We start from the raw sequence: 24,962 nt of genomic DNA, 5'->3' as shown, positions 1-24,962 counted from the left end.
TGGGTACCATAAGGCCACAAACGACAGGGAACTTGTGGCGAATACGAGCACTTCTGATTCAGGACACTTGGGTATAACATGAGCAGCAGATCGCCGGACCGGCAGTCATTCTGGATGGACTTCCTGATTGTCTTGGTGATGAACAGGGGAACAATCTCACCAGGAAATAAGGATGGTGGAAGGACAGGACTGCGGACGATGGGAGACGCATAGGATGGCGGAAACATCCGGTGCAAATGTCTCATCGCAGGAGATCGTAGTAATGTAGTTTCATCACATCTCAATGAAGAAACTCTTTGTGTTCGCGGCTTCTTGGGATTTATCTTTGTACCTTCAGCTTCTAATTGGCCGCCATTACATGTATGATACAATGTGTGTGCATGGATACATTTACAGTGAAGGAAATATTTGATCACCTGCTGATTCGGTAAGTTTGCCCGCTGTCAGACATGAACGGTCTATCATTTTTAGGGTCGGTTAATTTTAACAGTGAGAGATAGAAAATCCCCAAAAATTCAGAAAATTCCATTGTCTAAATTATATATATTTATTTACATTTTGCACAGAGAAATAAGTATTTGATCCCCTACCAACCATTAAGAGCTCCGGCTCCTCCACACCAGTTAGACGCTCCTAATCAACTCGTTACCTGCATAAAGACAGCGGACTTACATGGTCACCTGCATAAAAGACTCCTGTCCATAGACTCAGTCAGATCTAACCTCCACAACATGGGCAAGACCAGAGGATGTCAGGGACAAGATCATAGACCTGCACAAGGCTGAAATGGGCTACAAAACCAGAAGTAAGATCCTGGGTGAGAAGAAGACAACTGCTGGTGCAATAGGAAGAAAATGGAAGACATGCAAAATGACTGTCAATCGGCAGCGATCTGGGGCTCCATGCAAAAACTCACCTCGAGGGGTATCCTGGATCATGAGGAAGGTGAGAGATCAGCCTAAAACTACATGGGGGGGAACTTGTTAATGATCTCAAGAAAACCATTGGTAACACATTACGCCGTAAGGTCCCCCTGCTCAAGAAGGTACATGGGCATCTGAAGTCTGGATGATTGGGAGAAGGTGCGGTGGGCAGATGAGCTCTTTGGCATTAACTCAACTCGCCGTGTTTGGAGGAAGAGAAATGCCGCCTATGACCCAAAGAACCCCGTCCCCACTGTCAAGCATGGAGGTGGTAACATTATGTTTTGGGGTGTTTTTTCTGCTAAGGATACAGAACTACTTCACCGCATCAATGGGAGAATGGATGGAGCCATGTACCCTAAAATCCTGAGTGACAACCTCCTTCCCTCCACGGGACATTAAAAACGGGCCGTGGCTGGGTCTTCCATGACCCAAAACATACAGCCAAGCCAACAAAGGAGTGGCTCAAAAAGCAGCACATTAGGGTCATGGCGCGGCCTAGCCAGTCTCCAGACCTTCATCCCATAGAAAACTTATGGAGGAGCTGAAGATCAGAGTTGCCAAGCGACAGCCACAAAATCTTAATGATTTAGAGATGATCTGCAGAGAGGAGCGGACCTCCTCCTGACGTGCGCAAACCTCATCAACTAGATAAACCGTCTGACTGCTGGGCTCGGCAACAAGGGTTTGGCCACCAAGTATTAAGTCTTGGTTGCCAGAGGGATCAAATACTTATTTCTCTGTGCAAAATGCAAATAAATGTATATAATTTAGACAATGTGATTTTCTGGATTTTTTAGGATTTTCTATCTCTCACCGTTAAAATTAACCGACCCTAAAAATGATAGACCGTTCCTGTCTGACAGCGGGCAAACTTACAGAATCAGCAAGGGGTCAGATACGGATTTCCTTCACTGTATATGGACATATAAAACTAATGGCATTTTCAGAATCTATGACCCTCAAAAACTTCTACACTCCTTCTAGGATTTCTTTTGACAGGAAGGGGTCAGCGATTCATGCTGCTTGCGCCAAATTCTGACCTCCCATCAGCAACAGGAATTTGGATCCATCTGACCAGGGGATGTTTTTCCGATGCACTATAATCCATGAAAACAGCTGCACACGAGCGCCAAGTCTGGGGCTATAAATGGCCGATTATAACGGGAAGGACATAACTTATTGCTGGGGGAAGAGCCGGTTATGTCATCTTCTATAATCATTAGTGTAGATGTCTAATATGGATGCTGTCATTTCAGACTGCATGACGCTCAGCTTGTTAGGGAAGGTTATACTTACAACCGTGTTTCCCTGAAAATAAGACCCTGTCTTATATTAATGTTTGCCGCAAAAGAGACACAGTGTCTTATTTTTGGGGGGGATGTCTTATAATACTTACCTAGCAGCCGGCGTTCGTGTCCCTCGCGCTGGTGTCCATCGCTGCTGCAGGCTTTAGTGTTCTCCTGAACACTGACAGAGCAGTTCTTCCTGGTAGTGGGGCTTGAATACCCCGCCTCCAGCAAGCTAATGCTCTGATTGGTTAAACGAGTGCCACATCAGCCAATGAGAGCCGGCACTCGAATAACCAATCACAGCCATTCATTGAATGGCTGTGATTGGTAAATCGAGCACTGGCTTTCATTGGCTAATGCAGCGCTCGATTAACAAATCAGAGCATTAGCTTGCTGGAGGCGGGGTATTCAAGCCCCACTACCAGGAAGAACTGCTCTGTCGGCATGCAGAAAGACACAGAAGCCTACAGCAGCGATACAGTCCAGTGCGAGGGACGTGAACGCCTGCTGTGAGGCGAGTATTGTCTTGGTTTTTTTTTTACATGTAGTGTAGCTAGGGCTTATTTTGGGGGAGGGCTCCAAAGATCCTGTGTGCAGTTGTTAAAAACTTCCAGAAGGTTAATCATCACTGCAGCAGTTCACCAATCTGGGCTTTATGGCAGAGGGGCCAGAAAAAAGCCTCCTCAGTAAGACACATGAAAGTCACCTGGAGTTTACAAAAAAGCATCCTGGGGACCCTGAGACTGCGAGACACAAGATTCTCTGCTCAAATGAAACCAAGATGGAACATTCTGGCCTCAATCCTAAGCATTCTATCTGGAGGAAACCAGGCGCCGCTCATCACCTGCCCAGTACCATCCCTACAGTGAGGCCTGGTGGTGGAGCATCATGGTGGGGCAGGGGAGACCGGTCAGGGTGGAGGAAAACCAGGCGCCGCTCATCACTGGGCAATACCATTCCTAAGTAAGGCCTGGTGGTGGAGCATCATGATGTGGCAGGGGAGACCGGTCAGGGTGGATGGAAAGCTGCATGGCGCAAAGTACAGAGATAATGAAGACCTGATCCAGAGCGCAAGGGAGCTCAGACTGGGCAGAAAGTCACCTTCCAACAAGACAATGACCCTAAGACCCCAGCCAAGACAACACAGGAGTGCGGACAACTCTGTGAATGTCCTTGAGTGGCCCAGCCGGAGCCCTGAACCCAATGGGACATCTCTGGAGAGACCTGACAATGGCTGTCCACAGACGGCCCCCATCCAACCTGACAAAGGGCAGAAAATTCCCAAGTCTAGGGGTGAAAGCCTTGTGGCATCATCACCAAGAAGACTGGAGGCTGGAATCACTGCCAAAGGGGATTCAACAAAGTGCCGAGTACAGGGGGGGTGAATACTTATGTCACTGCAGAATGGGAGGGATTTAAAAATTTTTTTTACAAAATTACATTACAACAATTGCAAGGATCTCTAACATTCTGTTGTGAGTTTCCGAACGCAGTGAACATGGATCATCTCTACAAACTGCAAGGCGCCATTTTCTCATGATTCAGTCTTTATGTACAAGAGGTCACTTACCCACATAATAGGACAGAGTGCGTTTCAGGCGATCGAACACAAACCAGCGCTTCTTCCAGGACTTGATTTTACCCCCCATCTTGGTTAGAAATCCTCGGCACATTTTTTCAGTTAGAATAATGTGGGAACAAGCATCCACGACGTGGCCCGAGGACTCGATGTGCGTGCGCAGGTCAAAGTCTTCTTTTCGAATAGGGAGGTAACGGGTGAGAGGTCGGGCCTTGGAAGAAAGTGCAAAGAATGAAGAAAAGTACGAGATACAGATGCACAATTCACAATACTGGATATCCACTTTATTAGAGCCCCAGCCCCCTCACGATTGGCGCCCCCTGTATGGTAATTCTCCCCGTGACCCCGGAGTGCAGCATAAAATCACAAGTTTTCCGTGGATCAGTTTCAGTGTGAATCCACATTAGGTGGGAAAATCCAGTGATCAGAGAGACTTCCAACGATGACGGGTCATTGGTGCTAGACTAGCCGGGGCCAGGATGTCACTGCCAACTGCATGGGGTTTTCTTCTGTAATGGCGTGGAGAGTATACTAAAAATGGCGCAAACCAGAAAAATATCCAGTGAAATGGGATTTTGAGGATGGAAACAACGCATCACTGAAAGGGGTCGGAGGAGGATGTAAGGAATCGTTCTGACCAACAGGATGCACAGTCAGCCGAATACAACGCTGGAGCTCTAACTAACGTGTCCGAACGCATGGATGGGCTGTAACAGCAGGCGACCAGTTCCAGCGCCATTGTGTCCAAGAGAAATAGAAAGACTCCAGCGGGCAAAAGAGCGCAAAACTTGTACCACTGAGCAGCGGAAAAACATCTCCTGGTCAGATGGATCCAGATTTTTATTGCCGATGGGAGGTCAGAATTTGGCGCAAGAAGCATGAATCGCTGACCCCTTCCTGTCAGCCGGTCAGAACAGGTCAGCACCGCCATCTAATCTGCAGCAACTACAAGAAGCTTCCTGTCCGCAGGGGCCGGTATTCCTGCAGAACCATTTCATCATGGAGTGGAATCTACACCACGGCGAGCTGCTGTGGATATGAAGGCCGATCCAACAAGCCAGTAGATGAAGGTCTCTAATAAAGCGGACATTCAGTGTATATGAATCACAATGCAGAAAACAGAACTGTGTGCGGACGGAAGGAAACTAACCTGGGAAAAATGCTTCTCTCTCATTTTCACCTCCTTCTCCACCAGTCTCTGCCTGTGAGACGTTTCATCCTGCAGACGCTTCTCCAATTCTTTTCTTCTCCTTCTCTCATCATCTAGCGCTCTTTTGCGCGCTTCAACCTCGCGCTCCTGCAAATGAACGAGTGTTAGCATCACTGATAAAAAAAACACCAATGCTACAAGGTGTCCAATCACAACGAATGTGAAGAGGTTCTCGAGAACGTTTACTACTCAGGATAAGTCATCAACAGGTGATCAGTGGGGGTCCACCACTGGGGATGCCCTGCGGCCAGCTGTCAGGATTGCCGCAGTCTGCTTTACTATTACAGGCACAAACTCCATTAATTCAACGGGAGCTGTGCCTGCAGTACTGAATCAGGCCACTGCAATATGAACAGTGCTATCTGCTTTCAGCACTATCCACTCTGACAGTGGGCCCGGGGGGATCAGCTGGTCTGTGGGGATCCCAAGCAGCAGGCCTCCACCAATCCACTCACTGGTCTACATTTGAAAAAAAAAAAAAATTTGCTGACCTAAAGTATTTTTGCCGATTCCACATCCGAAGTCCAAAAATATGCAATTTTTTCACAAACAACTGTTTGATTAGAGGTAAAATATCAGGGATAATAAAAAGTTCTGTATAAGTGATAGCACGTAATATATTGGCTTCAAGCAAAAAACAAGTCTATTGTCCAACCGAGAGAACAATAGTTGTGTCCATTATAATGGTTTGGAGGAATCTTCTCTTTTTGGATGCTCTGGAATAGTTCCGTCCAGGATTGTCACACTGCGACCTCCAGCAGTAGTCGGCCATCATGTTTGTGTTCCACCTGCCTTGATATCCATGTTCCTTGGTTTTGAGGTCTTGGTCTAAGTGTTCTTGTTCCTTACTAGAGATGAGCGAGCGTACTCGGAAAAGCACTACCCGCTCAAGTAATTTGCTTTATCCGAGTATCGCTGTGCTCGGGTCTGAAGATTCGGGTGCCGCTGCGGCTGACAGGTGAGTCGCAGCAGGGAGCGGGGGAGAGCAGGCGGGAGAGAGGGAGAGAAAGATCTCCCCTCCGTTCCTCCCCGCTCTCCCCTGCAGCTCCCCGCTCCGTGCCGGCACCCGAATCTTCAGGGACGAGCACAGCGATACTCGGATAAAGCAAATTACTCGAGTGAGTAGTGCTTATCTGAGTACGCTCGCTCATCCCTATTCCTTACTCATATATGGATCCAAGACTAAAGGAGAAGTACTTCAGGTGGCCATGAGGGACCCTCCTGTTTGCTCCCAGTCTTTGAAAAACAAACCAAAAATGTTACAACTACAAGGTTATAATTTGTGGCCCTAAAGTTGCCAAGGAAACCCGTACCGAGGTCAGAATAAGCCGACCAAGCATCCTTTCTGTGGTTTTCATGGTATTAAGGAATTCTCTGCCTTTGATTAGAAGCCTTATTTGCGGGACATCAAATATGCCAGTTTTCAACTTCTCGTCTGAAAGCGCAGGAAATCTGGTAGGGATGTACTTGACGCGCTCACCGCCTCGATCCAAAGCCCTAACGAACTGTCTCATAAGGTCCAATTTTATATGCAGAGGGGGGGGGGGGGCGGGGGGAGAAGCACTTTGAGGATTAACAAGTGGTTCATTCTTGATACTCTTTTCACCAATCGTACAATTCTCTCTAGCCGGCCATTCTGTCCTTTGTTCGGCTATCCCAAAGGCACAACGACATTTTGTGTATCCACTTTGCTGTCCTAGAAGAATCAATATAACTTTCAGGTTGCCACATAAAATCCAGCAATGATCATTATATTAGATTTTTTGGAGAATGGTTCTCATGGAGTCATACGTTTCTCTCCTATTTACCGTATATACTGGCGTATAAGACGACTTTTGATCCCCAAAAAATCTGCTCTGAAGTCGGGGGTCGTCTTATACACCGGTAATACAAAAAAAAAAAAAGTGTCAAAAAAAAAAAAAAATCATTACTCACCTCCCCCGGCGTTCTGCGGCGCTGCTGCAGGATGTCGCTCCCTCCTGGTCCCTGGCAGAGCATTGCTTTCTGGACGCAGGCTTGAAATCCCCGCCTCCAGAAAGCTAATACTGTGATTAGCTAACACACGCCGTCAGCCAATCACAGCCATTCAATGACATCATTGAATGGCTGTGATTGGCTGAAGGCACGTGTGTTTTCTGGAGGCGGGGATTTCAAGCCCTGCGTCCAGAAAGCAATGCTCTGCCGGGGACCAGGAGGGAGCGACATCCTGCAGCAGCGCCGCAGAACGCCGGGGGAAGTGAGTAATGATTTTTTTTTTTGCTCCGCTGTATTCCCGGCGTATAAGATGAAAGTTGGGGGGATGTCTTATACGCCCCGTCGCCTTATACACCAGTATATACGGTACCCAGTGAGCGATAGGAATGTATTATATTGTAAAGCCACACACTTTAGACGTCTCCTTGAACGGTCAGTAAGAAGCCTCCGTTCTGCAGGTAGATGACGATCACATCCCATTGACTCAATACGTCCGTTGACGTCAGCGCCGTCTACAAGCTCCTCGTCCATATGGAAAGATTTCAGATCTTTCTCTCTGTTGCGATACATAAACGTGGTACAAGAAGCAAACAAGTTCTTCTCCTTTAGGCTCAAACCAAGTAACTCTGCTGAGGACTGTGGCCGATCACGATCTCTTACAGGTCATTCAACTGGGCTTGAGTGAATGGCGGGCACCGTCTGCCATCAACTTCGGAGGCCACCAAATCTTCATCATCAATAACTATGGCAAAATTGGAATGACTAAGTTCATAGTCGTCGGAAATTTCCGAAATGGTGTAGATAGGAACAGCAACTTTGTCGCATTGAGCCACCGGTCTTAGAGCTGAGGAGAGATTTGGGTACTGGATGGAAGATTTTGTGTTCATGCAGTAGTATCTACCATGCAGAAGTCACAGTCATTAACAAGGTTTTGAGCTTCTCTTCCCACCATTGGAACGCCAAAGCTTAGCCTTTTTCTCTGACCCTTAGTCCACGGTCTCCGATTTTCAGCTCATGTCCTGCTCACTATGTGGTGCCCAAGGTTTTTCCTGGTCACCCAGTTTAACCCCAAAATACCAGTGATAAGCTTTATGCACAAAGTCAGATCTAGTTGTCCTTTGTTTTGGTTTTGTGAATGAACCGCTTCCGCTTATGAAACACACAACCGCACGTGCGGCGCCAAAAAGAATGTTTATATCAATTCAGCCAGTAACGGGTTGGAACATATTACATAGTATAGTTTCATTGGTTGCTGAACTTTTGTGGGCAGGAACCTCTTTCTAGCCAACACATTTTAGTCACTGGGTAACATGTGCTCTTGAAGGACATCCCATAGGCATTCCAGAGACCACATACCAATACAACAATAAATTAGCATTACGTTTTTACTGTAACAGTTTATTAGTAAACAGCGTTTTGCAGAAAATGGATGTGATTTTGGGATTCAGCACACTAAAATACATAAAGATCACGTTATCTTGTAGTCAGCACAATGGATGCAGACCAGGGGGATACGTCATCAACAGTAGAAGCACCTTAAGATTAAAGGGGCAGGTTATAAGACACTTCTCACCCTGGATTCTACAAGTCGTGCCCGCTCAGCATGAGCCTCCAGAAGCATCCTCTCCATTTCCTCAATCTTCAGCATGTCCAGTCCGCTGGCGCTAGAGGAACAAATAAGAGCGTCAGGGAAAATCACGTTAAAAGAAGAGGACGGATGAAGTAGTCACAAGAACCCACCTCGACATGTTGTCGGGGGAGCAGGCGGAATTTCCTGTGGAGACGCTGGTGTCCAGACTATCCGAACTCTCCAAGCTCAGGGTGTCGTATCCGTGAGATGGATCATCGTCCCGAGAGTGCAGGGGTCTCTGGTGGTGCAGGATGGAGTGGTGCATGATGGGAAGGTAGCCTTGAGACGCTGCTCCATGGAGAGACTGCCATTGGGACTGAGCCTCAACCACAGCTTTCTGCTTCAGCTCGGCGAGACGTCTGCGCTGCTCATCGATCACTTGCTGCCCTGCAAAGAAACAGACCTATGTAAAAGACTGAGAAGAATGGGAGGAGTCCATAACGACCCTAAATATTCACTGCAGAGAATACCCAGAAACACCAGTGGAGTCCAAAAGCATCCGAACGAAGGTCCCCGACGTAAGGCCATGCCTTCGGAAAACAGAACTTGCCTGCAGCAGGTTACCAATAAGATGTTCCCAAATCTTCTGTCCAAGCAAAGGCTCACAAGGGTGTATGAGAGCGGACCAGGCAGCAGCGCCACAATATACTTCTACGGGGCCACATTACGTCTTATGGCACTGTGAAAGCTTCCAGCACGTGTTCAATGTGCCCACAGGCTCCCATCATACTGATGGAGGCCAAAGGGTGCGCCTTGTCGCTCCACCAGACGGTACACAGTGGGGATGCAGAGACGCCATTGAGCATAAACTGATTGACCACTTTATTAGAGCCCCGGCCCGCTCATGATTTGCTCTTCCCTATACGGTAATTCTCCCCGTGACCCCGGAGTGAAGCATAAAATCACGTGACAAGTTTTCCGTGGATCAGATTCAGTGGAAATCCACATTAGATGAGAAAATCCAGTGATCTGATTGAGTTCCAACAAGGCCGGTCCTATAACGGTGTACACCGGCTCATGTAACGGTGTGCAAAGTATATTGAAAATGGTGTGATCAAGGAAAAACATCCAGCAAAAGGGGATCCTGTGGACAGAAACAACTTGTCACCAAAAGGGGTCGGAGGAGGAGGTCAGGAATTGTTCTGACCAACAGGCTGCACAGTCAGCTGAATACAACGCTGGAGCTCCAACTAAGGTGTCCGAACGCACAACTTGCCGATCCTTAGACACAATGGTGGTGAAACTGTCCGACTGCTGTTATAGCCCATCTGTGCCAAGAGAAGCAGAGAGGAGAGACTCCAGTGGGCAAAGATGCGTATCCACGAGCAGTGAGAATGCATCGCCTTGTCAAAAGAACCCAGATGTTCTGTAGCATGGTGCTGATGGGAGGCCAGAATTTGGCACAAGCATGAATCGATGACTCCTTCCTATCAGCCTGTGAGAACATGTCAGCACCTCCATCTAAACTATAAGAAGCTTTCTGTCCGCAGGGGCCGATATTCCTACATCACCTAGTGGAATCCATACCACAATGAATTGCTGTGGTTCTGAAGATCAAAGGAGGTCCAACGCGTTACTAGATGGGGGCTAATAAAGTGGCCACTCAGTGTATATTCCCTAAGTTTCCATCAGGTAACTTTGTATGGTCAGTGCTGAGGCCCTCGTCACATTGTATGGGTAATAGAACTAGAATATGGAACGGGCGATAATGCAATTCTCTTAAATTTAAGAAAAGTTGCAGCAAAGTGAACCTTGGTATTCAGCTCATTAGAGCCTCATGCTATAACTCTAGGAGACGGACCCTCACAGTGCAATAATACTGTAATGCTCTACAATCCCAGCAGGAAGACTCCTCAATGATACAAGTGATACGACCAATCAGCAACGAGAAAACACACTCCAAAAGTGCAGACGACCCCGGGTGCAATCCCTGCCCGCTGCTAATCAGACAGTCCCGATCAGGTAAAGGTAGTGACAACACACAACAAACTTCTTGGCTACCTGCGACTTCAGACAGGAAAGGCTTCTCTACGGTCAAGTCATCAGCTAAAAAGACATACAGATTGGAAAATGAATTGGAAAGGATGAGACACAGTGAGCAAGAGGGGTGCAAGAAAAGTGTCGGAAAGACCAAAGTCCTAACGAAGTAACAAGATTAATTGGGAAATAAAACAGAGAATGGAGAATTTTAAGCGTTTGCAGATTTTTAGCATGTGAGGTAAGAAGACAATAGGAGGTCCGAGAGGTGGAACACATAAAGGTACATGACACCCATGTGAGTGCGGTTACTGGGATTAGTAACGGGGCTCAGGGTCACCTTTTTGCTGAAGGGCTAGCTGTCTCTTGCTCTGGATGTCCTGCAGTGTGACTGCCAATCCGTGGGAAAGGCTGCCTGAGCCGTTCTGGGTCAAAAGTGTGTTCTAGGAGAAGGAGAGCGAAGCGTGTTAGCCGACACAACGACTTCTTACGAGGTGAAGAGAATCATACATTAGGGCACACAGGAGCGGCGCTGCAGTCACGTACCTTAGGAGAAATACTGCGGCCGAGGGTGGCGATGGAAAACTGAGAGGATGATGGAGAAACCGTCTTCATCCGTGGAAGGGTGGCACCGCCATCAATTTCTGTTCGAGAGCGAGACATCTGCGAGGACAGGTACATTAAGCGGGTGTAGATTTTATGTGAATAGGCCGTTGCCGAAAAAAAACACACATCAGCCATGCTGGCATGCCGGTAACACCCAATGGAAAGGCAAACTATCAGCTTTTGTGCCAAGTAGAAAACAAATACGTCGTCTATATACCTGGAAACCATCAACATGCAGGTGAGCGGCTGGTAAGAGAGATCATTCTAGCTCACTGAGGCTTACTAACACTTGGAACTCCCCATCACTGATTACCTAAGCCCTGAACTGGGCATTCACACCGTAAACCAGGACACAGATGGGACTATGGAACCAGAGACTTTTAAAGTTCATCAGTAGGGGTGAAGCATGCTATAATGAACCAATCAGAGGAAAAGCCCCGTGGAGTACAAAATACACCGCAACTGCCTACAAACACATAATGGATCCATCAACAGCAGCTTGATGTTGGTTTCCAGGTAGGACAAAGAGGAGAATTTGTCACATTACACAAAGTAAAAGCAAAAAAGTTAAGAGAAACAGCAAAAAAAAGTTAATTAAGAGATATTAGTCACTGTTCACACTGTTAAAGTTGTTGTCCATCGTTAAAATTATTGCTGGCCTATACACAGGCTAGGCCATCAATAGTAGACCAGCAGGAATTTGCTACCCAGGACCCCCATCAATCAGCTGTTTGCATTCATGCATTCTGCAGAAGGAAATAGCTCTGTTCCTACTGAAGTGGTCAGGCCTGGTATTACAGGCAAAGTTACAATTGAAGTGAATAGGAACTTTGCCTGTAATACCAATGCTGCCCACTACAATGGGATTGGAGCTCGCTGCTTCCTGCAGACATCCGCTGAGTGCATGAGCTCACTGACCCAGAAAACAGCTGATCAGCAGGGTCACGGGTGGCTCCGCTGACTATTTTGGTTATTTTTTTTTTTCATACTCTCCTCTCTTCGCCAGGATGAGCTCGTTAGGTCCAGCTCTAAACACTGTCAATGTGTCAAGTGGGCGGTCCTCACCACCTACCGTCAATCAAGTCTAATGTCACACATTGAGTGCAAGAGGAGGGGACAGCCCGCTTAACACACCGACAGCGCCAGGAAGGAAATAAAGTATAGAAAAAAAATTTGCAGATCAAGTCAGGTTGGACCGCGGCTGTAGAGCTATGCAGCCAGCCCAGCGGACCTTATCTCATGACCGGTCCTCTTGAAGAGCAAGGCGTGTTCACACTGCCATTGTTGGCTCCATTCAGAGCCTCATTCCACAGTCCATCATCAGCAGACCCTGCGACGCGGATTTTGCTGTGGATTCATTCTAGATTTCAGCTCTATATAGTGTGGAGGTGAAATCCGCAGCACTTTCCACGATGCAGGGAGCATGCAGTAGATACTCGCGCACATGGTTTCCCACCACACATGGACTGCGTGTTCACATGCATTGTACTGTAACATGCTATGGGTCTACAACGTGGACTCCACACACTGCAGATACGTCCCGTCTGAACTGCCCTAGGATGTACATCTGTGGTCCGCAGTGGGGGCAGGTAGGGGGGTATCGTTACACCAACACATCACATGCAGAAACAACACACTAATGTAGCCGGCAACACACCAGGACGGGGAAGCATCCAACACCAGGATGATTACCTGCTGGAATTTACGAGAAGTGTGAGACTTAGCAGGAAGGGGGGGAGGGGAAGGATGAGGAATGCTACAAGGATCAGAGGTGACTTTCTGGGAGCGCTCTTCCAAGTCAGTAGCGGGTGCTGCAGGGAGAACCTCACAAGAAAGACAGTCCACCTGAAGTAGCGGACAAGAAATGAAGAGTCGTGGAAGGAAATGGTGAGAAATGATGAGAAAGCAATGACATTATGGAGCGGAACAACACAAAACGGACACAACTGGAAGCGTCACATATTGTCCTTCACTTTCACTTTTCTGCTCTTAAAGGGCCGGTCCAGGACTTCCTGTATTGTTTCCATTGATGATCTGTCCTCTGCGTAGGTCATCAATAGATGCCCACTAATCAGCTGATTGCCAGTCCCAGATTGCACTGACCGTAGTCCAGCAGCCGGGATTGGTATTGCATTGAATGCAATGGGAGTTGTGCCTGCAATACCAACACAGGCCAATACGGTATGATCAGTGCAATCTGCTTCCTGCACCGTCTGTAGGGACACAGCGATACCAAATACAGTATGTGGGAGTATTTCATTTAGATTTTTATAGTGAAAATAGGCAAAGGATCTCATATATATATATATATATTTATTATATATTTTTACTGTTACTATTACACTTTTTCGTTCCACATAGGGGACTTGAACTTGCAATCATTTGATCGCTTGTGCAATGTACTGCAATACCTCAGGATTGCAGTATACAGTGATTTTAAACACTGCCTATGAAGCCCTACCATGAGCAGAACTTGATAAGTATTTATGTGTTACAGCCTAGGGGGCCACAGTAGGCCCCAGACTGTGATGCTAGCCCATTGGCACCCCCCAATTGCGCTGCAGCGGGTGCCAATGGGACGTGGGAAGGGTCCCCCTAGCCCCCGCTGACTGTTTAGATGTGCGGTCAGCTTCGACCACAGCATCTAAATAGTTGGCTGCCGTGATAAGAGCTAACTCTGATCGTTGCATATTAACAGCGGCTGTCAGAAATAGCCGACAGCCCCCTCGTATGAAGCTGCCTCGGCCCCCGAGCCAACCCCATACATCCTTCACTACTGCACAGCATAAATTTACATTAGGCGGTTGTGAAGTGGTTAATGGGGCTCTGTTGGCTTAGGTGTATCTAGCACAACAAGTGAATACATTATACAGTATATCCAATGGTAAAGCCCAAAGGAGAGGAAGGACATGACAGAGATGTGTATACGCCACTAATAGACTGGTTGGACAAACACAGGAAGCTGCGCAGCTCACATAAACGAGACGATCAGCCAATGAACGGGTGTTTGCTTGTTTGTCGGTTGATCTTTTGCACATTCAGACAAGCTGCTTATCGAGGAAACGAATGTTTGGGTGAATGTCTGTGTCAATCAGCCCATTATATGCATCCTAAAGGGGTAGTCTGGTTGTAAACTACTGATGGCCTATCCTCGGGATAAGTCGTCAATAGTAGATTGGTGGGGGTCTGTTGCCCAGACACCTGACAATCAGCTGTTTTCGAGACCAGCATGCTTGTGCATTGAGCAAAGTTTCTGCAGGAAGTACACAGCTCTGTTCTTACTGTAGTGGTCAGGCTTTGTATTGCATTCCCATTCATTTCAATTGGAGCAATACCAAACCTGGCCACTGTGGTAGGAACAAAGCTGTCCGTTTCCTGCAGAACTCAGATGTATACAGGAGAGTACTGGCCTGTTAAACATCTGATCGGCAGGTGTCCAGGCAACTACTGTTGATGACTTATCCGGAGATTAGGCCACCAATAGTTTGCAACCAGACAACCCCTTTAAATGTATCTGGTTCTTACAAATTGACTAATACAGAAGAAACTCACTGAACGGGATACAGTGTTACACACACAGTTTATAGGGGGTGCACAAACCTCCGTAGAGATGGAGGGAGAAGAGGAGGAGGAGGAGGATGAAGAGGAGAGATGAACAGGAGAGGGATCTTCACAGGAAGGGGCAGAAGCGGCTGGTTTAGCACCAGGATCAGCAAAACGCGTAGCAGCAGGAGGACTCAGGTTTCCGAGTATATCATGAAGCTGATCTAAAGTGATGTACTGAAGAGAACAGCAAAGGGTTACACAACAGCCGACAAAACTTACTAGAATCAGGAGAGAGAAGACCTAAAAGGGGTCGTCCAGGCGGCGCCAGCTGTCCGTGCCAGTATACGCCAGGGCAGACCCCTGTGTAGTGGCCGGAGCTTGTATTTACAGGTGCAGCTCCCATTGATTCCAACGAGACCCCAGCCTGCAGTTACAAGTGCCGGCCAGAACACGGGTCGGAGCAGCGGCTTCCTCTCTGACCCCGATGTAGTCTGGCACTGACAGCCGATGCTGCTTGGAAAACCCCTTTAATTCAATGGCGAGGTTCACAAAGAGAATAAGTGGGTTCACAAACACACAGGCCAAATATTAATCACACTTAAAGGTGATAAAAGGAGATTTACAAGCAATATATCAAACGACATCCAAGGAATGAAGAGAGAGATCACCGTGTGAGACATGAAAGGTCAAAGGATACCAAACAGGATGTGCCCATGGCGGATCCGCAAGATACAGAGAAGCTGAATATTAGACTTGGCATCCGTGGTATGTGGCAAATCAACCTATAGGGAAGAGTTGATGCGCTGCGGAATAGGTTGGCGCTATACGAATAAAGATGATTATATTCCTCGGCCCCCGAGTTGGCGTCGCCATTCCATCTGCCTCTGCCTGCAGTGGTCTTAGAAGCCATGGATGGCACTACATGATATAAATTACCCAATGAGACATTTTATAGCCATTCTGTCAAGTGTTACCAGAGAATCATCTACCAGAGAGGCGGTGCGCAGGCGATACACACCGGTGAGGGCGATATCCGGCCATGATTCACAGCCCGATATCGCACTTGTCACCATGTGAAAGCCTTGTGGATGCCGGGCGGTTTCATGTAAAAACAGCTGCGCATCACTTCGGGGATGAAGGGAATCCGCGCCGTTACAGCCGCGGCAGAGGATCGTGGAGTTCTCCCATCACTTTTGATGGGGCCGGCGCTGCTGCTGCTGCCAACCTCATTGAGAACCATGAGCGATATCGCAGAAAGATAGGACATGCTGTGATTGACTACTGATGACAACGTCCGGACCACTGCACTAACAACAGGTTGGACGATCGGCTGATGGACGGAGGTCTCAAGTGGCAGACCCCCATCAACATCTACTGATGACCTATCCAGGAGACAGGTTCTCGGTTTAAAAAGGGCTGGAATACCCATTAAGGGTGAATGCACACAGGCGGAAATTTCATGGCAAGATTTCCTGCAGAATTCCCGCCCGTGCCCGCTGCCATGGGATTGCATTAGTTTATGCAATCCTTTGCAGACAGACGCAATTTGACTGTGTGAAAACTCGCACGGCAAACAATACGTGCCACGTCCTCGCAGCGGCCCGCACAGAAACGTCACCGCTGCCGCGCCGGCTCTGCATGTGTGCGGCTGTGCGGCAGCTGCTACACCGCAGAGCAGAGAGAAGACACCTGAGGAGGTGAGCCGCGGGGCACTGCAGGGGGCGGTCACATCCCACTGCATTCACCCTTAAAGTAAAGTAACACACACTAAGTTTATGATCTGAATACAAGTTAATGATTTGCGTCCATCGATCCCCACTCGGACTCGCATGTGTACAACTCATCATTCCAATAGGTAAAAACACAGAACGACTGAAACAAAACTTTACTGCTGATTACAATTCATCATTTATGTAAAAACGATCATTTACAAAGCCCTAAAATGTTCAGGATTCAGCTTTTACTATCAGAGTAATTTGTGGCCCCGATCTAATCTGCTTCAGGGAGGTTTTGGGGACTAAATTACTGAGGAGAGGTCATCAATAGTGATTAGCGCGGTCCGCCACTCAGACCTCGGGTGGAAAAGGTGCACGGTGCCGTTTTAGTCCCTCCAGGCACCTTCATTGGTCGTGAGCTGCTCTCAGGCCATGTGACTGATGAACGTGAGTGATGTCACAGGCCTGAGAAGACGCCACAGCGCTAATGCGAGGCCGATCACTGGGGGATCCCTGCCGATCAACTACTGATGACCCATCCTGGCGAAGCTCCCAGAAAACACATATATACAACAATCCTAACGATACAAACGGCCGTTCCGGACTTGTAGTTCATTGAGTGATTCCTGTGATAAATTACAACGCGTACCTGCAGCTTTACGTTATGAATGGACCCTGTAACATCGGACATGGCAGCCAATCTGCTGGCAGCAAGTTAGAGAGCAGCAGGAGCGGAGCAGACGGATAGAACCCTTCAGAGGAAAATATTCAATGTATCTTGTACTTTCTATGCTTGGGAGTCCAGAGGGCGGTCCTATCAGCGATGCAGACAGGAGTCCCATAGCCGATCCCATCAGTGACTGACAGCCTTATCTGGATATACACATTTTACAAAGACAAGCGCCGGTAAGATCGCACCGCCGGACTCCAAAGCATTGAAAGAGCAAAAGTAGAATATTCACAAAAAACTATATTTCAATCTCTTTATAAAAATCTCCGCACTTCTGTTAAAAAGTAACCCCACACGTTTCCAGCGTTACGAATGATGCGATGACGAAGAGCGGTGACGCTGGAAACGCGTAGGACTCTTAGGATCAGACTACTTGGCTCATTTTTAAGATGCGATGAATAAAAGTTGCTTTTTAACAGAAGTGCTGAGATCTTTATAAAGAAGCATTGGATACAAGTCTAGATCTCCGTTGGAACGTTCTCCAGCATTGGACTCGGGTTGCAATCGTGAACTGCACGACAGGGGGCGGAAAGGTGGGGTGGGGTGGGGGGGGGGGGGGGGGGGGGGAGATGACTTTTTTCAAGTTTCTATCAATCTCCTCAGCTCCTGCTCCTCTAATACCTGCTGCTCCCGGACGGCACATGCAATCTGTTTAATAGCATATAATAGGCAGGTCTGTGACGGTGTACCTCGGTGTCAGCTATGAGCGCTTTGAAGCAGGGGAAGGGAAGAGCATGAGGACTGCCGCACAAGCGGAGAGCATCAGCCAGACACAGGTATTCCTAAAAGCAAGCAAAGCAGAAGAAGGGAAAAAGGGAGAAAAAGCCCAACAAAAAAAAAACCAACAACATGGAGGCAAATAAAAAGGACAAAAAAAGGAAAAAAAGACAAAAAGGTCATTAATAAGCAGAGGATAAATATAAGGCAATAATATATGCAGGAAGCCCCCCTAATCCTGGAACCCCGTGCGGCTGCAGGAACAATACATCTTGTATATCGATATTAAGGAGAGGCCCGCCCTGCGTGCGTAGTAACCGGCTGCTGGATGTACAGTGTCTGCTGCAGACTAACGGGTAGCTCGTATCTACAGAACCAGAACATTAGTGGCTTAAAGTACTTTTTATACGGCCCGATGATCGGACAAGGACATTAATAGGAAGGTTTGCTTGCCTGATCGCTGGGCCGTCCGAAGGTGCCGCCGTCAGGCGATCGCAGCTTTCATGCGGCTCCATAAATCATTGTCAGCAGCACATCGCCCCATGCACATGGCCGGCCTTCGCTACATGCGACCCATGAGGTTGCACAAGGTGCCAGCCAGGGGGCACCAGGAGGATGTAGGCTGGGGGTGATGCCTCCCTTAGGTCTATCTGGTCAGGTGATTCTGATCTTCCTCTGCACAGCAGCGTCTTGTGGAGCTACATGGGTCACCCTCCTCCAGGCTGCGTCTCCTCCCCTCCAATGCCGCTATCAGCCCATCAGTACCAGACAATGGCTTCATGTTGTATTCTGCTACTGTAAGGCTGGGTTCACACGGGGCAGATTAGCCGCGGAAATTCCGTTCGGAATTTTGCCGCAGCAAATCCGCCTGCGGCCGCTAATCCCAACATTAGCCAGCCATGTCGACGAGATTTCTCAGAAATCTTGTCCACACGGGACAGCAAATCCACCGCGGTGCGGATTAGCCGGCCGCAGCATGCCCATTCTTTTTCTTCCTCCGCTGCGGCTGCGCTCTCCTCTATGGGAGCGCCAGCCGCAGCGGAAGAGCAAACGGCCAGGCCACTTCAAAACCTGCGGGTTTTGAAGCAGAGCTTCTCACGGCGGAAATCTCGCGGTTTTTTCGCAGCGGCCAAATCGCAAGATTTCCGCCGGGATTCCGCTGTGTGGGAACCCAGGCTCATTATAGACCAAGTCTAATTCTGGGGCTGTATTCAGATTATCAGGTTGATTCTGGTGCTGTATGTTATGAACTTGGTTCTGGTACCGTATTCATGCAGAGAAGTGTTCTGGTGCTGTATGTTATGAACTTGGTTCTGGTACCGTATTTATGCAGAGAAGTGTTCTGGTGCTGTGTTTAGTCACTGAGCTGTTCTGCTGGAGTTAGGCTGCTATTTCGCCTCTTTCTGCACCAGCAGAATACAAGCAGACCGCCTATCAATTCAATCCATATAGATCTTTTTCCTTATAACAGGCGGCCATCTAACCCGAGGACGGCACCAGCTGTGTACAGGGAATGTGCTGCCAAAAGCCATGAATCAGTATTGGGGATGAGCGATCACATGAACAATTGTGCCCCCCCCATGTAATTTGAATCAGCTTGTATGAAGGCCAGGTAAACGAGGGCTGATCTCATGGATCGGCACCGATCCCCTGGCTCAGGTCGAGTTGTCTAAAAGCGCCTTTAGTCAACATCAGCAGATTCACTAAAGTTCTAGTGAGAATCCGGACAGCTTCCCTCTCCTGCCGTGAAGTCACAGTGCGAGGGCAAATGGGTGCAGCCATATGGAGGTTGGAGGAGAGGAGCGAGCAGCCATGAGCCGAAGGGCTTATTCACACAAACGCACTGAATGAGCGCATTCTACACATGCATTGTGTTCGTGTACGCAGCGCGTTCTATTTCCTGGCGTATTGCGCATGAACATGGCACACATTAAGCTAACTTACCTGCCCACTGAAGTCAATGGCAGTATGCCACACAAATATGCAACGCAGCAGTAAAACTGCGTGTAAAAACGGAATGCCTATCATACAAAAGTGAGCGTCCACCTGAGCACAGCATAAGCATCCATGCACCGGTCCGGAGGCCACGCCAAATTTCTCCCTTCTGCCCAATCACACTGATTGATAATACGCTCAGGAGTCCCCAATGTACATTAACACACCGCAAAAATATCGTGTGCGCAACAACTTCAAAGAGCAGCAATGTCAGCCGCATGATTTACCAGCCCCGTCAGCCCCTACAAGCCCCGCAACCGAGTGTGGAGCTTCTAAGAACGGAGAGTCTGGCAGCTGATCCCCCGCCGGGTGCTGTCGGAGCCGCCGCCGAATGTATCTGATGCCACATAGAGGGAGAGTGCTGCTGCGCACCTATGTGGTCCGTCGGGAGGATTTGGCGGTGGCTTTCGCAGCACACAGAGGGAGATCGGCAGGGAAGGTAAATGTGAGGGTCACACCGCTGTTAGGGCTCTGGAGATGGGTTTTCTAGTGATGTTAGAGCGAGTGAAAACGCATGATAATGAAACCAAATGGTTGTAAACGGCTTCAGTCTCATTTGCAATAAAATAAATCTGTGATATCTCCCATTGTTCTCAATTGGGTGGGGGGGGGGGGGGAGCTACAGAGGATCTCTTACATATCTCCCCATATTTAGAGAGCTAGTGGGCGTGGCTAGAGAGATTCTCACTGATACTTCTCTAGCAAAGAGGGGGCGAGCCCCAGCGGGTGGATCCTACTAGCCCCGCCCCCTCTTGGCCAGAGAATAATCACTATGAGAATCTCTCTAGCCCCTCCCCCTCTCTAGCCTCACCCCCACTCTTGGGGAAGCCCTTGGAAAGTCTTCTAGCCCCACCCACTCTCCACAAATATGGGGAGATATGTGGGAAATACTCTGTAGCTCCACCCCCCTCTCTCTCCTCGCTATGGGGGAGTCCAAGGCTGTTTCACGATCCTCTCCTATTGATTTCAATGGGGCCCCGGCCTCACTGAAAACAATGGGCGATATCGCAGATTTTTTTTTTATCTTAGCAAGGCTTGAGTGAACACATCCCAAATGAGAATGGTACTGTTGTAATATGTCGACACCAGAAGCTAGGGGTTGACCGGGCAGAGCTGGAGGTAACACCCTAGTCACAAGCATAGCTGCCGATTGGCTCCTGGTCTCTGCTGTGTCCCATCCCGTCCCCACTGTTACTTGCGCCGGGTGACAGGCTCCTGCTTTGTGCGGCTGTGCAGCCTTCAGCCACGGACCCTCAGATCCTGCATGCAGATCTCTCCGGCTGGGCAGGCCGGCCGTGTGCCACAGATGGAGCTCTTTCTCCCGGCCGGCCAGTTACTTGCCGACTGACAATCGGCTGCTGCTGTTTCGTGCGGGGCTGTGTTGTCTTCAGCCCAGGCCTTCCAGATGGTAGCCCCCTGCCGCTAGGGAGAGTGACAGTGGAGTCGGGAGCGGACATGGGAGGCCGGCGAGGGATGGGGGGGAACCACAGTGGGGTCTGTAAAGTGGCGCCAGAAGTTCAGATGGCAGCCTGGCGGGGAAAGTGACAGTCGGGGCAGGTAGGGAGAGTGACAGCGGGACAGGAGCGGACATGGGAGGCCGGCAAGGGGGGGCAATAGTGGGGTCTGTAAAGTGGCACCAGGAGGTGAGATGGGAGCCCAGCGGGGAAAGTGACAGTCGGGGCAGGCGGGGAGAATGACAGCGGGACAGGAGCGGAGATGGCATTAGTAGTAGCACCAGGAGTAGGGCGAGGAAATGTGTGAGCTGTCAGTGAGGAGAGCCGGTACATGTGTGTCTGGGGAGCTGTGTGCGGGGCATCAGCCAATCCACAGCTGTGGGAGTGACCTGCCCTCCTTCCCTGTAACTCAGCCCGGCCAACCCATGTCCCTACCCATACTTCCGGCGGAGACATATTACACCAGTACCAATGAGAATGAAACCATTGAAAACTATCTCATAATCATGCTTTTTCACTCACTCTCACATCGCCAGAAGACCTATCACCAGTGTATAAGAGCCCCAACAATGACTTTCAGCACAGAGATATTCCCATTTCTCAGGACGTCCATGCTAATATTGATGGGCACGAAGAACGGGGAGGGGGGGCAGGTGGCATATTACTGAACTTAGAGAAGTTTTCATTGGTTGGGATTTGTTAGGCCTTCTGTGTTCATCGCTCACATTTTAATTAAAGTCTCTCTTGGAATACAGCCAAGCAAACAACATCTCTTACCTCCCGAAGAGCAGCCGATCCAGTTAAGAAACCCCTTCGTCCCGACAGCAATTGGTGTCTTCTCTCCAACTGAACCAACTTTTCCTTCTCCTGTGTACACAAAAAATAACAAAGCGTTAATATATTCAGCAGCACTGCATGCATAAGATATACCGGGAGGGTACAGTGTGTGGGGCCAACATAGACTCATAGAATGGTAGAGTTGGAGGGGACCTCCAGGGTCATCGGGGCCAACCCCCTGCTCAGTGCTCTCATAGGACTGGCACGCCGTGCCCTCGGCTGGAACGCACTGCAGAATACGGCTACGGTCGGAGCATTTGGCTCAGAACCAGCAGAGGATGCCAGAGTGCAGAACGGAAGCCGGACAGACCTCATTTTAAGCAACGGGGTCCATGCGGCGCCATTTATTTTAGTCATTGGATGGATTGGGATTTGCATTTTCCTGCTCCCATGACAGGGCATGGACACTCAAGCCCCAACACTAGTGAAAACCCGCCTGTGCCGGCTCTAAGTGCAGCCACACAAACGGGCCCCAATACCTCAGTTTTATCACGGCACACGTATGGAAATCAACAGACCAAAAAAATAAATCGCATGGCACTGACATGAAACTCGCTGTAATGGGCGAGTTTTCTAGAATATCACAGAACATGCATCAGTTTTCCCATCTTGCAGCATGTAAATTAACCCATTGGAAACAGTTACTACATGGCAGGAGGTTCTCTGCTTCACTCGTGCGATGCTCTCGCTGGTGTAAATAGTCCCTCACCTTGTGAAGCTGCAGCAACGCGGCGCTTCTTTCCTGACCGAGATGTTCCGCATCCTGCGCAGCCTGGAGGCGAATCTGATTGGCTTGATGCTCCAACGCAGCCAGACGTTCCTGCGAGATATAGTAGAGCACATCAGACAGCGGACGTCACAGAAGAGACATCCATCCAGGTACACAAATAAGTACTCAGCATGCTGGAGAGATCTGCTAGGAGCCGTCCCACCGCGCCACGGGGCGTGCATATAATAACTGGACCTCCATCGGACGGACTTACCTTCCGGTGGACGATACTTCTTTGGCAGTCCACTTTGTTCTTCACCAGCTGCTGGCTTGTAGTTTCTCGCTCTTCTTCCAAGCGACTCTCCTTCTCCAGCTGTTGGAACTCCAGATCTTCAAACAGCTTCATTTGTGTCTCGAGGTGCTCAGATTCCTAATCAGAGGTACAGAAATGCTGGATGTTAGTCATCGTGGTGTTCAGCAGTGTAACCCACTAAATCAGCAGAAACCAAGGCATCCGAGAACGGATCGCAATGAGATACATGGAAGTACAATGGTATGGAGGTGGTAAGCTGACGGGACGCTGTATGTGCAACCACGACATCACATCCATGCAAGAACACATACGGCACAAGAGGACGGCATGCTGGTTGGCGGATGGAGAGAATCCATGAAGCGCCTGGAAGCAACAGCCAAAGAATGTTGGAAGACTGCACAAAATATTGGGGAACCTGTCTGTTCTCTACTGCGCTCACCCCGCATCCCCCAACGCTGACTGATCGGGCTCTCGGTATGCCGGTCAATCAGCTGCCACGGGCAGAGGAGGCGGGGTGAACAAGGAACATATGAATATTAATGAACAGCACCAGACTCATCTCTGCCACTGGCTGCCAACGTGGAAATGTAAGCTTTCCAAAACTCCTGATACGTTACAGACCACTGAAATCAGAGCATCGGTCACTATCAGGGGTGTAGCTAAAGGCTCAGGGGCCCAGGTGCAAAAGTTTATCTTGGGGCCCCCCAACTTCTCTTAACCCCTTAATGCAGAGGCATAACTTGAAGCTTTTGGACCCCAATTCAGAACCTGTAAAGGGGCCCAGAATGCTTTATTCATAGTACTGAGACCCCTATATGGAGAGAAGAGGCCTTATGGGACCCCGAAGGCTCCAGGGCCCGGGAGCAACTGCATCCCCTAAAGTTACGCCAGTGGTCACTATACTGAGCACTGTTAGGGCCCCGACAGGTTCCCTTAAAGGCACCGCAGGTGGGTTGTACCGACCGCTCTGTTGATCCGGGTTTAGATAAACTGCGATCAGCTGCTGAACCTGGTTTAAGGAATCTGTGCGGCACGAACTCGTTAGGATCCAGAATTGGTAAAACCAAAATCACCTGATCCGAGAGCAAAGCGCATACCTGGACACAATGTATCACGCATGGTGACTGTAGTCAGACGCTCTTCCCAGCATTCATAGCGATACTAGATATACGGCTGCTGCCAGCAGCAAACGTGGGTATAATTTTACCACCCGGGAAAAGCCTATAAGGCCATCAGCAGAGTCCGCCATCTTGGATTTCGGCCGCTAAACTAAGTTCAACTAGTTTCATCCATCAAAACGGGGGATCAAATTGAACCTCGATATGAACAGAGATCGCCGTGTTGGCGTTTTCCTACTTGATCTCGTTCACACCTTAAGCCCACGGACTCGGACACGGGTGTACTGCGGCTCCATGCATCACAAGTGTTCTCAGCTACAACATGGCACTCTTCAACCCCTCTAAGCCCCCCGTGCCTCTATACGCCCGACACTTCATACTGCCGCACATTCACTCTCGGTACGCCTCACCAGACGCCGTATTACAGGGGAGAATCCCTCCATGAGATTACTGTATAAAGCCCGCCACATGGTGACACACGAAGGGACTCTGCGGACGCCTGTATGAGGCGTTAAAGGAGGCGCTCCTTCACACTTGGCGGGTTTTGTTGTGTTTTTGGAAAGGATAAAAAACCATGAAAAAAAACACAACACATTTTTTAGTTGAAGGTTCAAAACACAAGAAATACGGCCGAGTG

At 48.9% G+C, this 24,962-nt stretch overlaps 1 protein-coding gene across 15 annotated transcripts in view; it reads right to left on the bottom strand.

Annotated features, from left to right (window-relative positions):
- PHLDB1 (pleckstrin homology like domain family B member 1) overlaps positions 1-24,962 on the bottom strand; it is a 157,218-nt gene that overhangs the window by 12,074 nt on the left and 120,182 nt on the right. For 8 of the 15 annotated variants that reach the window (XM_066606144.1, XM_066606148.1, XM_066606137.1 and 5 more), the window contains 13 exons: positions 23,169-23,324; positions 22,895-23,005; positions 22,126-22,215; positions 17,872-17,964; positions 14,792-14,971; positions 12,884-13,036; positions 11,132-11,248; positions 10,926-11,028; positions 10,610-10,654; positions 8,719-8,995; positions 8,552-8,642; positions 4,945-5,091; positions 3,786-4,005 (listed from right to left, as the gene is read on the bottom strand). In XM_066606144.1, coding sequence (XP_066462241.1) covers positions 3,786-4,005; positions 4,945-5,091; positions 8,552-8,642; positions 8,719-8,995; positions 10,610-10,654; positions 10,926-11,028; positions 11,132-11,248; positions 12,884-13,036; positions 14,792-14,971; positions 17,872-17,964; positions 22,126-22,215; positions 22,895-23,005; positions 23,169-23,324 — 1,783 coding nt within the window. The remainder of the gene's footprint in view (positions 1-3,785; positions 4,006-4,944; positions 5,092-8,551; positions 8,643-8,718; positions 8,996-10,609; positions 10,655-10,925; positions 11,029-11,131; positions 11,249-12,883; positions 13,037-14,791; positions 14,972-17,871; positions 17,965-22,125; positions 22,216-22,894; positions 23,006-23,168; positions 23,325-24,962) is intronic. The other 7 variants (XM_066606139.1, XM_066606142.1, XM_066606141.1 and 4 more) reach the window with 6 other exon arrangements.

Source organism: Eleutherodactylus coqui, chromosome 6 (assembly GCF_035609145.1).
Source record: "Eleutherodactylus coqui strain aEleCoq1 chromosome 6, aEleCoq1.hap1, whole genome shotgun sequence".
In the NCBI taxonomy this organism is placed as follows: domain Eukaryota; kingdom Metazoa; phylum Chordata; class Amphibia; order Anura; family Eleutherodactylidae; genus Eleutherodactylus; species Eleutherodactylus coqui.
Note: the sequence above shows the minus strand (reverse complement) of the source record. Positions and strands in the feature narration are given on the sequence as shown.